Source organism: Prunus dulcis, chromosome 8 (genome assembly GCF_902201215.1).
Source record: "Prunus dulcis chromosome 8, ALMONDv2, whole genome shotgun sequence".
In the NCBI taxonomy this organism is placed as follows: domain Eukaryota; kingdom Viridiplantae; phylum Streptophyta; class Magnoliopsida; order Rosales; family Rosaceae; genus Prunus; species Prunus dulcis.
In genome coordinates, this window is record NC_047657.1 from 14,319,479 (window position 1) to 14,332,814 (window position 13,336).

The 13,336-nt window shown below is 35.9% G+C and overlaps 1 protein-coding gene across 1 annotated transcript; it reads right to left on the reverse strand.

The window, feature by feature from the left end:
* Positions 1-285: 285 nt before the first annotated feature.
* On the reverse strand, positions 286-3,297 carry LOC117638388 (probable pectin methylesterase CGR2). Its single transcript, XM_034373519.1, has 6 exons — positions 3,030-3,297; positions 2,299-2,450; positions 1,885-1,963; positions 1,153-1,527; positions 1,003-1,058; positions 286-803 (listed from the first exon to the last, which is right to left on the reverse strand). Exons 2-6 carry the CDS (start codon positions 2,419-2,421, stop codon positions 651-653), a joined length of 786 nt encoding a protein of 261 aa, XP_034229410.1. The 5' UTR covers positions 2,422-2,450; positions 3,030-3,297; the 3' UTR covers positions 286-650.
* Between the last annotated feature and the right edge of the window lie 10,039 nt (positions 3,298-13,336).

The window sequence follows — 13,336 nt, forward strand, 5'->3', positions numbered from 1 at the left end:
GATTATCACTTGTATAACCCTAGAGTGGTTACGACGAGCCATTGGATCAAGTCAAGTTCAGGTCGTGCTATTTTGAGGTAATGAGAAAAAGCATTCTCTATTTTGAGCGTAGTGCTCTTTTGATTGATTTTCATGCGTCTCGTTTCTGGATTTAGTTAAACACGTTCATCTCCTCCGCAAGTATGGTGCATATTTTGAAATTTCGAGATAATCTAACACCAACACACAGAGTATAATCAACAAGTACAAATGCCAAATGATGGGCTAACAACACATTTATCTACGAGACAGAAGATGATATCCTTTATTAAATTAATCATTGAGATATTGTTTTTGTTTTATAAATATAATAAACAAAAATAGATCTATTGCACTCAAATATGTATCACTGCAACAACACCAACAACAAGAAGAAGCAGCAATGTTGGGAGAAATTACATCATTGTAAAAGAATACAAAGTGAGGATGAAAGCCAAATCTCTAGAACTCACTTCCCCAACACACCAGTCAGAAGATCCTGTGTCATAATCGATCACACAATGGGGCTCTATGTTCCCACAAAATATGAACTTACCCTTTGGGCACTGAAGACGTATATAGCCGATGTTTCACCAACAGGCTGATCGAACAAAGTTACAAAGCTGTGATTCTTAATGGTATGACTTGAGGTGGAAAACTTGGCAAGCAGGCGTGTAAGATTTCTTTAGTGCAGCCTGTTCAAACTTCTTTGAGGCTACTTCGTTCTCTTCTAAGCTAGTTTGAACAAAGTACCTTATCCACCAGGACGAACTTCGCAATTTGGCCTTTAAAAGAAAATCATTGCATCATTTCTCTATATTTAACTTTGTAAAGCTATACATTAGGAAGTTAAACTTGCCACATCCATACAACCAAAGCAAGCAAATGAAAACTGAGAATCAAAATTTAGTTTGTATGTATCAATTGCCATCAATGACTGGGAAACTAAGAAAATTCGGAATATCATAAACATTAATCACTTACTGGACGGCCAAATTTGGATAGCTCTGCAACTTTAGCTTTATGCTGACCTGGATAACCTACAAAATGGAAATGAAAAGTACATAAAAATTCCAAGAGATCGGTTACTATCAAGTATGGTTTGTATAATCTATTGAGGGCAGGATCATTTACCAGTAAATATAACAACACCATCAGCAGATACCCTCGCCAGCTCTGGAAGAGTTTTGTTGAGGTACTTAGGAGACAAGTAATCTAACGCATCTGATGCTATTACGAGAGAAAATGATTTTGGCCGATAAGGCAGAGAAAACTTTATATCAGCAGCACGCACAATGCCTTTGCTCACGAGACTCTTGCAATTTGCATCAGCATCTTCTAAGTCAAATGGTTCCACACCCCAGGCTTCCGTATCCTCCTCTTTTAATAATTTAGATACCACTGAACAGGTGTCAGGGCCCACATGCAACACTTTCTTCATGCTATCACCATATGCTTTCTTTAGTATGGGTATTGCTCTCTGAACTTCGAATGTGCACGAAGCACCACCTGCATGTAAATATGAGAGATTGTCAAACTGTAAAAAAGTTCCTCTACCTCAGAAAACCTGCATGCTAACAGTAAAATAAAAAAAAATTGAGGGAACCAACAATCTCTCCTCGCAAAAAGTTCGCAATGCATAACATTCACATAGTTTGAAACAACTGAATTCATACCACAAAATTTGATAGATCCACTCAATTTAACCGTACAGAGATATATAAGCTCGGAGATGTTGAGAAATTTGGAAAGACAATATAGAATTCTAACAACCCATGTTAATAAATCAGGCAAACTATTGCATTCAATAACCAAAATGTTTTAGAGAAATGGAGACTGGACAAAAGAACAGGTCAGGAAATATACCTTCAAGTTTAATCACAGCCTCTTTACTGCTCCGTCCACCTGACCCGCTGAAAGCATAGCAGACAAGAAGAATTGCACCCTGAAATTTAAAAGTTAATACTCAGTACTTTTGTATCGAAACGAAACCTGTTTGAGTAATTATGTTCAGTGACAGCATTACTAAGAGAATTCATTCCTGAAATTTCAAAGTTCACACTTGTTAGTTTTGTATTGAAGCTGAACCTGTTAGTGCAATCTTGTTCAGTGACAATATTACTAACAGAATTCATTTCTAGGATGGAAGCACACGATTTAGTCATCAGTTCGTGTTCACCTACCAAGTATTATTTTTTGGTTATGCTAGGATTATCAATGTTAACACCATGCTCCTAAAGAATACCGATGCAATGGAATTAGAATGGTAATGGAAAGTACCACAAGCACAAGCCCTATAGACAGTAGTGGCGATGAGCGTGCTTTGGACTGCACAACACCCACAAATGGGATGCTTCCACCGTCGCCAATGCGTCTAGCAGGATTTACTGGCCTCCTTGACATGATTTTATTAAGTAGTGAGCCTGCAAAATCTAGCATAAGTTGAAACAAAACTTCGATTAGCAGTGTTTCCAAATGCCTTGTGTTGAATCATTTTTCTAACTGTCCTCTACTCATTGATCTCAAAATTTTCATATAATCCAATTAAATAGGCATCAACCATCATGACAATGCCACAAAGAGATCTTCTTTCCAAACGTCAATTCAAACTCATACATAATAAATATACCAAACCCATAACCCTTTTTTCTTCTGCATTTCAAATACCATCTTAACGAATTTATCATTACTACTCAAAAAGATGGCATGATTGAGCAAAATTCCAGTGAAACACGCATGTACAGCGCAAAATTTGTGAACATAAGACCAACCCAGATATCCAAGCAGCCACGGAATCAATAAGAACTCAAAAACACAATCACAAAAAGCCAATCTTCGAAAAGAAAATGAAGACTAGAATTCAAATTCAGATCGATAAAGCAGTAAAGAAACTTAATTTGTGGATAAATCACTCTGTCCCATTCAAAGAAATGGATCTAAAAGCCGAAAAAAGCAGAGCAAAGAGCAATAGTGAGAGAGAGAGAGAGAGAGAGAGAGAGAGAGAGAGTAACCTCAGGAGAATGCAGCGGGAAGAGCTGGGATAGGAGATCTAGAGCGCGATTCAGATCTGTGCGGGAGCCCTGGTTTTACTCTTTACCTCGTAGAGAGTGTGTTTGGAACCGATTTAGTTTCTAGTTGTCAGCGCCATACACTTGCAGGTCCTACACCACTACAAGTCCACATCTATATTAAATATTAAACAATTCAATAAACTCATTTCACCAAAAACAGTAATTTAATATGCACCGACCTCAACTTGTGTGTTTAAAAGAAATAAAGCTCTTATTCGAAAGAAGAAAATAAATAAGAGGTATCTATTTACTTTTATAAATTTTTTTGGATTTGAGATCGTGCGTTTGAATTTCCTCTCCTTCAATATCACTCATATATACTCTTTTTTTTTTACATATATTATAAATGTTGTTTTTAAAATTTTCACAAAAGTAAAAGATAAAAATGAGTATCATGGAAAATAATTTGAGCACTTTTTTTTTTATCATAAAAATTTTGAGAAAATTGATATATTTTTGTCAGCTTAGCCTACATTTATGTGGCAAATGAAGTGGACAGCCACATCAATTAAAATTAATTTAATATTTTCTTTTCTTTTATGATTTATTGACACTTTTTAATTGATGTGAATCTCAACTTCATCTGTCACATAAGGTGGTATGAGAATGTGGTATACTAATGTGGTAAGAGTAGCATTACTCTTTTCTTATTGCAAGTTTAAACTGAAAAAATTAAATGCAACTGCAACCCAATTAAATTAAAAATATTTGAAAATTAGAAGTAGAAATATAAAAAATAGGTCTATATGATTTATTTAATTGGGTTGCATTTAATATGATTTAACCAGATCATTAAACGAGAATTTGGTCTCAACTCAATTGAACCAGCCCAGCCCAATATGATTTATGCACTTGTTAAATTGTGATGGTCCTGTAAAGCGAAATTACTCTTAACGCGTAAGAAAGTGTTTTCATTTTGATCATGGCTGTGAAATGCTCTCGTTTTTTAGGAATTTGAATCATTAATTTCCAATAGTTGCATTTAGGGGTGAGCCAAAAATCACTCTCGAATCATCTTTCTAAGGTGAAATTCTAAATTATTATAATTTTCTGGGAGAGAGAATTCAAATGCAAGGAGGCAGGCATATGTACAACTAGCCTAACTCATATGTACGACTGTATGAATTGTTTAAACATGCCGAAGAAACCAATCCAGCCCACATTTTAGTTTTAACATTAAAATGTGTAACTTTATATCCAATTTGAACCAAGTCGCAATTAGTTTTGATAAATTCGGTTTGATTTGACATATTAAAAAAATTGCCTAACTTGTACGAAATCGTATATTTTACTTTTCTTCAATACTTGACATTTTCTTATTAATTATCACCGTTGGCTATCATGTTTTATCTCACACATTGATATAAACCATTTAATACTAAAAGCTAAAATCCCTAACCCATTCGAATTTGACGTCTCTCTCTCAAAAATTCTCCATCTTCAATAGTGAGAAGTTTCCTTTTGATATATAAGAAAATACAAAATATATGCAATAAATGAACCAAGCCGGTCAACAAATGATTTCGATTAGTTCAGTTGTGTTACTATTTTGAGGTCTAAACATTGGTTCCATGTGTAATTTGAAACCTAAATCAAATCGGATCACGTTCACTTCTATTTACATTTTCACGTGATCATTGAAATACATACAAATACATCACGCGTACGCATATACCACTGTAAACTATTGATTGAAGTAAGTTTCATTGTCAATGACATCAATTATATTGATGAGCCGTTGTCAATTGCTCAGGAATGCGTTGATGACTTCGGTTGCATTAGTTCTGTTGCTGACTAGAAGCTATGAAACTGGTATAAACAAAAGAATGGTGGGATTGGGATATATAAACTGAAAAGAAGAGTTTCAGGTATGTCTCATTCCACACCATGAATAGTGGCATCAGTCGTCAGAATTTCACTCTGTTTATTGTACTTTACATACCATATTATTATTAACCTAACTCGCACCGAACTGGTTGGCCATTATTATTTATTTATTTATTTATTTCCACACACTTTTGTTTTTGTGTCCTCTTCTCTTTTGTCACTGAGAAAATAAATTTTATCTCTTTATAATTTTATTGGGGGCCAACCGATGTATTACTTTGGGAGGTAAACAATAGAGATTTTTCAATATTTCCCCAATAATTACAAAAGTTTAATATAAATTTACATGAAATGCTTGAGTTTCGGGGCATGGCTATTTTGGGGCCGAAGTGTGGAAAAAAAACTTACTTATAACAGGGATAATACTGTTTTACTATCTTCAACAAATAACATAATGATACGTGAAAAAAAGTTATCTCATGAGTTATTGATCGGGATAGAAAAAGTGATATCGTTATTCTCCACTCCTACATTTATGTGTATTAAATGGACAAATATAGACAAATTACCCACTCCCTCTAAGATATTTATCAGGCTTCATTTTGACCATATGAGATCATCATGCTTATTCAGACCCCAAAAAAAAAGAAAAAAAAGATTATCATGCTTATCAAGATCATCCTGCATTGCTAATCATATACAAGGACTTTAAAATGAGGCTCACTGTCATAGAGTTCTGAATATATAAATATCTCAAATGACCAGTTTTTCTTGTCTCCTGTCTTATCTTTTAAGAAGAAAAAAAAACAAAAAGTATTAATTAATTAAGCTTAAAGTTGAAAGGTAGGTCATAAGATTGATCAGTGCCAAAAGGCTATCCAGGATTAGTTATTATTGTCCCTGGAATAAAAAGGTCTCTTGGGATTAAGTCCGGATTATATTATAGTTGCATGGCAGGGACAATTATTGGGTGCATGATTTGCGAGCCTTTATTATTATTTTTCTTTTTTATAATGTTCAATGTCAAAAAATTAGGATTAATAGTTGAATTTTGAGTCCTAATATAAAATGAGAAGAATTTTAGACAAGTTTTTACGTTCAAGGGTTTTGGGTTGACGAAATTGCTCATTGTATCATTAAAGAAACTAATAAGAATACTAACTTGTCCTTAAATTACTACAAACACAAAACTACAATGACAAAATTGACGAAATTAAAATTATAAAGTCAAAAGTGATTAAAGTACCAAACTGATTTTGGGTGTTGGACGAGACAATATAAAGACAATATTAAAAGAATTGACTCCAATTGTGAATCATATCTTCGTGCTGGAGCATTGTTCTCCTCTAATTACTTTCCTTTTTCATCAGCGTATCCGTCATCTACCGTTAGATATTTGGTAGGAAAGCTTACTTTTAGGTAGGTAGGTAGCCTTTGCTTTTGGTTAATGTATTTTTCTATATTAAACAAAAAATCACATCAAAGGGAAAGAGATGGGACAGCAAATCATGTACAGGGTGAGTGAAGGAATAGTGTACGGCACAAAGCTAAATCTCTCTCCCAATCAGCGGCCTGCAAAATAGATGTCGGTGATGACGACGAAATCGGTTTAGAGAGACTGAGATCGAAGCCGCATATTCGGGGCTTTCCCAAATTGACCACTAGCTCAATACACCATTGTATAACACGTCACCCATACACAATGCCGACCCAATACCCTTTCAACCCCTTTCACTATGATTGTTAACAGCACTATATTTTATTGTTTCCCTTATTATAATTGGGAAAAAACAATTAGACCATAATAAAAAATAAAAAATAAAAATAAAAATTTACTCTGTAATTTTCCAAATGTTTTATTTACTTTATGAAAGCACGGGCTTCATGTTCACTTATCAAGGAGAAACGGGGAAAGTTAGGGATCTTGGAATTAGATAAATTAGGAATCAGATTAACTACTCCTCTAGTTGATCTGATTCTTAATTTTGAGGGTATTTGATTACGGATTTTGTCATGAAACTCCAATAATTTTTTATTCAATATGTGTACTTGGAAAGTAAGGAATTGAAATCTTACCAAAACCCATGTGTTAGTAAACATGGGGAAAAAAGGAATCAAAATGATTTCGATATCCATTACTGATAAATCTGTTTTTCTTTCTAATATTAGGTCATAACTGTAAAGATATCAATGGTCCTAGTCTTGCCACATGTCATAAGATTAAAGAGTCAAGTGGTTAAGATGTTGTTTGTATTGTTAGGCAGTTAGGAAGAACTGTTAGCAATTGATCAGCAAATATTAGAGAGGTAAGAGAGGTTAGAAAATGTAAACAAGGCTCTAACTAAAGCTGATATAAAGTCTGTAATTGTGCTAAGCTGAAGTATAATTGAGAATACCATAATTCTTCTTTTCATTACTTTGAAACTCTCTCTGCTTCTATTCGTTTCTCTCTGCATTTTCTGCTTAATCTTGCTATCTTAACATGGTATCATTCGCCATGGATCGATCTTGATCTTGTGATCTTCTGCTTCCGCACTCTCTTCCTCTTTGTTTTCTCTCTCTGGCTTCGTTCTCTTCTCAACCATAGCGGTCAAATTTCGTATTATTTGCTCTGCTTATTACCTGTTTGATCTTTTGTCTCATTGAAAGTTCTTCTTCAATCTTCATTTCTCTGCAAGTTTCTTCTTTCTAGACCTTCGATTCTCCTCTTTTGGTTCTTGAATTCTCAACATGGTGACTACTACTCAGCTTCAAATTGTTCAATCTCCTATTACCACTTTGCTTCCTACGGTTTCTACTGCTGTGACAGTCAAGCTTGATGATACAAATTATCTTACATGGCACTTTCAAATGCAAATTCTTCTTGAGAGTCATGGCATTTTGGGGTTTATTGATGGTTCAAGGAAGTGTCCTACTCGATTTGATGAGGACTCTGATGTTGAAGGTGTTGAAACTGATGCTTATCAAGTTTGGAAAATGCATGATCGTGCATTGATGCAGTTGCTTATTGCAACTCTTTCTTCTACTGCGATTTCTTATGTCATTGGCTGTACCAGTTCTCATGATATGTGGGTTCAACTGAAAGATAGATTTTCTACTGTAACGAAAGCTAGAATCTTTCAGATGAAAAGTGAACTTCAGACTATCAAGAAGGGTTCAGAACCTGTCTCCCAATATCTGCAAAGAATAAAAGATGCTCGAGATCATCTTTCTGCAGCAGGGGTTTCTTTTGAAGATGATGATATTGTGATCTTGGCTCTTAATGGTCTTCCTTCTGACTATAATACATTTCGGTGCATGGTTCGAGGCAGAGAACATGTGCTATCTCTTAAAGATTTTCGTTCTCAATTGATTGCTGAAGAAGCCACTCTTGAACAAACTAATTCTGCATCTCCTTTTGTCTCTGCAATGCTGGCTCAAAATCAAACATTTCAAGGCAAGGCTCTTGTTCTTGATGAAGGTATCTCTAATTCTCAGCCTCAAGGTTATTCTTCTAGCTCTAAGTCTGCTCCATCTTCTCATTTTCCCTCTGGTTTCAATGGGGGTTTTAGTGGTAACCATGCTGGTTTTAATGGTCACAACACTAGTGGTTACTCTATCAATCGTGGGTCTCATTTTAAGGGTCGGAGCAGAGGTCGTAGTCATTATCAAGTTCAGCCTACTTCTAGCCCTGGTATTCTTGGTCCTGGCACTGACATTCCTACTTGTCAAATCTGTAGCAAGAAAGGCCATGTAGCTGCTGATTGTTATCAAAGGCACAATCAACCCTCTACTCCTACCTCCTCAGTCCAATGTCAAATTTGTTGGAAATTTGGGCATTCTGCCATTCAATGTTATCATAGAGGCAACTTCTCTTATCAAGGCAAACCTCCTTCCACCAATCTTAGTGCCATGCATGCCAACTTCCCATCTTCTTCACCTCAGGAGCAATTTTGGGTAGCTGATACTGGAGCAACAACTCATATGACTTCTGACTTGTCTCAACTCAGTTTGGCTACTCCTTTCTCAGGGTCTGATACTATCACTACTGCAGGGGGTTCAGGTTTGAGCATTTCTAATATTGGTTCTTCCATTTTGGATGTTCCACAGTGTTCTTTACAATTAAAGCAGGTTTTGCATGTGCCAAAGCTTTCTCAGCATTTGCTATCAATTCATAGGTTATGTAAAGATAACAATTGCAGATTTATATGTGATGCCTTTGGTTTTTGGATTCAGGACAAGATCACGGGGAGTGTTCTTCTCAAGGGACTGTGTAGAGCTGGCTTGTATCCTATTCCTTTCTCCCTTCCGCAATCCACTCTTCAACAAGCATCCTTTTTTCACAAGAATCATTTTTGTTATCTTGGCCAACAGGTCAATACAAGTCTCTGGCACAAACGTTTAGGTCATCCCTCCAACACAATCACTTCAGCTCTTTTACGTCAGTCACAGATTTCTTTTTCTTTAGACGACTCCAAATTAGTCTGTACTACTTGTTTAGAAGGCAAACTTGCCAAGCTTCCTTTTCCTTATCCTGTGGTTAAATCTATCAAACCTTTAGAGGTAATTCATAGTGATGTCTGGGGTCCTTCTCCCACAATATCTGTTGAGGGTTTCAAATATTATGTTAGTTTCATAGATGAATGTACTCGATTTACTTGGATTTTTCCAATGATCAATAAAGGAGAGGTTTATTCTATTTTTGTCTATTTTCATGCCTTCTTGGTTACTCAATTCTCTGCTACTCTTAGAGTTTTTCAGAGTGATGGGGGTGGTGAGTACCTTAGTAATAAATTCAAACATTATCTTCTTACCAAGGGTATTATTCATCAAATATCTTGTCCCTATACCCCTGAACAAAATGGTCTTGCTGAGAGAAAACACAGACACATTTTAGAGACTGCCATCACTTTGTTACAAACTGCCCATTTACCTTCTAAATTTTGGTTTCATGCTTGTGCTACTTCCACCTACTTGATTAATCGCATGCCTTGTCAAATTCTTCAGCTCAAATCTCCTTATTTTTTATTGTATGGTTCTTCACCAGTCATTACTCATTTGAGAATTTTTGGTTGTGCTTGTTTTCCTCTACTCAAGCCTTACAATACTCACAAACTTCAGCCCAAAACTTCCACCTGTATTTTTCTAGGTTATGCAGGCCAATATAAAGGGTATATCTGTTTCTCCCTCCAAACGAATAGGTTCTTTGTGACTCGCCATGTCATCTTTGATGAAACTATGTTTCCTTACACCTCTGTGCATGCCGTGTCTGTTCCTCCTTCTCAACCTCCACCTACTTCTTCTTCTCGACCATTACTTTCCTTGCATAACACTGTTTTGTCACCTATCTCTTCTCTTCCTATTTCCTCTTCTTCTTCATCCACCTCTAAAGCCGCTGCCTCTTTGAATACACTGCTTTTTAATGCTTCAGATTGTGTGCTGTCAACCTCCCAGGATATGCCAGTTTTAGATTCTGCTACACAGTCTCCTCTCCCTGTGGATCCTGATTTTCAGCCTGAAACTCTTTGTGTAGTCTTACCTCTTCCAGCTGTAAATCTTCATCCTATGACCACCAGGTCTAAGAATGGTATTTCCAAAAGGAAGGCTTATTCTGCTTCTGTACAGCCTGTTGATTCCTTCCAGGTTGAACCTAGTTCTTTCAAGGTTGCTTCTACATCCTTAGCATGGCGGTCTGCAATGAGGGAGGAAATTGAGGCTCTTCATGCACAAGGCACTTGGGACTTGGTTCCTATCCCACCTCATAAGAATCTTGTCGGTTGTAAGTGGGTCTATAGAATCAAGAAGAATGCAGATGGTTCTATAGCTAGACATAAGGCTCGTTTGGTTGCTAAGGGATTTAGTCAAGAGGAAGGTATTGACTATAGTGAAACCTTCAGCCCTGTAGTGAAACCTACCACTGTTCGTTTAGTTCTTGCTCTTGCAGCACAGTTTAATTGGCCTTTAAGGCAACTTGATGTTAAAAATGCATTTTTGCATGGTATTCTTCAGGAGGAGGTTTACATGACTCAACCCCAAGGCTTTGAGAGCAAACTTCATCCTTCTGACTTTGTTTGCAGACTCAGGAAGTCTTTGTATGGGTTAAAACAGGCTCCTCGTGCTTGGAATGAACGATTCACTAGTTTTTTACCAAGTTTGGGTTTTCAAGCATCACTTGCAGATCCATCTCTCTTTGTTCAGCAGTCTTCTCTTGGCACTGTGATCTTACTCCTCTACGTAGATGATATCATCCTTACAGGCAGTCATTCCTCTCTTTTTCCATCGGTTATTGCGGCTTTGACTCAAGAATTTGATATGAAAGACTTGGGGCAGTTGAATTATTTTTTGGGCCTGCAAATTTCATATCAGTCCCCTGGTTTGTTTGTGTCTCAGACTAAGTATATCAAGGAATTACTTGATAAAGTTGATTTACAGGATTCGAAACCTTGTGCTACTCCTTGTCTTCCCTATCACAGATTACTTAAGGATGATGGAAAGCCTTATTCTCATCCAAAACAATACAGGAGTATTGTTGGTGCTCTACAATACCTCACTTTCACAAGGCCTGACATAGCATTCTCTGTAAATCAAGCTTGTCAGTTCATGCATAATCCCATGGAATCTCATGTTGTGGCGGTTAAGAGAATCTTGAGGTATTTGAAAGGTACTCTTGATTTTGGAATTCTTTTTCAACCTGGTATTCTTAATCTGCAGGCTTACAGTGATGCTGATTGGGCTGGTGATCCTAATGATCGACGATCTGTCTCCGGATTTATTGTTTACTTAGGGTCTAGTCCTATTTCTTGGGCTTCTAAGAAACAACATACTGTATCTCGTTCATCCACTGAGGCAGAATATAGGGCCCTTGCTATTGCTGCTGCTGAGCTTGCCTGGATTCGACAATTATTTTGTGATCTTCATGTGTCTTTACATATCCCTCCTTTAATCCATTGTGACAATATCTCTGCTATTTCTCTTGCTTCCAATCCAGTATTCCATTCCCGAATGAAGCATCTGCAGATCGATTACCATTTTGTCAGAGAACGAGTTATTAGAGGTGATTTGCTTGTTCAACATGTCTCTTCTGCAGACCAGTTTGCTGATATTCTTACTAAAGGTCTTTCTGCTCCTTTGTTCCAGCACCAGTGTTCCAATCTTATGCTTGGCTCCTCCAAGCCTGCGATTGAGGGGGAATGTAAAGATATCAATGGTCCTAGTCTTGCCACATGTCATAAGATTAAAGAGTCAAGTGGTTAAGATGTTGTTTGTATTGTTAGGCAGTTAGGAAGAACTGTTAGCAATTGATCAGCAAATATTAGAGAGGTAAGAGAGGTTAGAAAATGTAAACAAGGCTCTAACTAAAGCTGATATAAAGTCTGTAATTGTGCTAAGCTGAAGTATAATTGAGAATACCATAATTCTTCTTTTCATTACTTTGAAACTCTCTCTGCTTCTATTCGTTTCTCTCTGCATTTTCTGCTTAATCTTGCTATCTTAACAATAACAAGAATGGAAATGCAAAGAAATTTGAGTCCAAATTACGTTGTTTTTTTAAAATTAAATCTTATTCCTGAATGGGAGTAAGGATTCATATGAAATATAATTTAATTTTCCATTTGAAAAGTTGCAGTAGCAAGTCTTTGGAAAAATGAAATGAAATATACTGGAAATTTCAGCATGATTACTCATAGTATTGCAATGATTCTAATTTATGCTTCTCATATATTTATTAACACATTGGTATTGGAATGATTTCAATTCCTGATTTTTCATGCGTTTACTAATACATAAGAAATAAAAAATTATATGAGTTTCACCTTAAAATTTGTAATCGAATACTCTCAACATTGGGAATAAGATCAACTAGGGGAAGTAGACTCCAACTAATTGATTCCTTGATCTAAGTTCCTCAATTCATGGGTTTCCCTATTCGTAGTAAGTAAATATGCGTTAATAGGAATCAACTTTATTTTCATTTCTATTCCTAAGAGTTAGTATGGGAATGTCTTACTCTCTATTCATACTCCAATTCCTACTCATTTTGATTCCTGCTTAATAAACATGCCTTAAGGCTTCAAAAATAAAAATACTTTTAATATTCCTTTTTAATTTTCTATTATATCCAACTTGTTTTCATTAATTATATTGTACTTGAAATTTCATCACAAAACATTAGGAACAGTATACTTGCATATTAAAAATATATTATTCTAAAGAGTAAGCTTTTCACTCTCAATTTTCTTTTTCTCTTTTCACAGTGTAAAGTATCAATTCGATCACCCACTCTAATCCTTTCTTTTTCCTCAGTCATCCTCATCCAGTCGCTTGCCTGGTGAGGTTCACTCATTATTTTATAACGTTTGTTTGAAGGAGAACTTAAGCTTTGATGATATTTTCCATAATTATGTCACTTAAGTTTTCATTTATTTTCAAATCACCTAGAT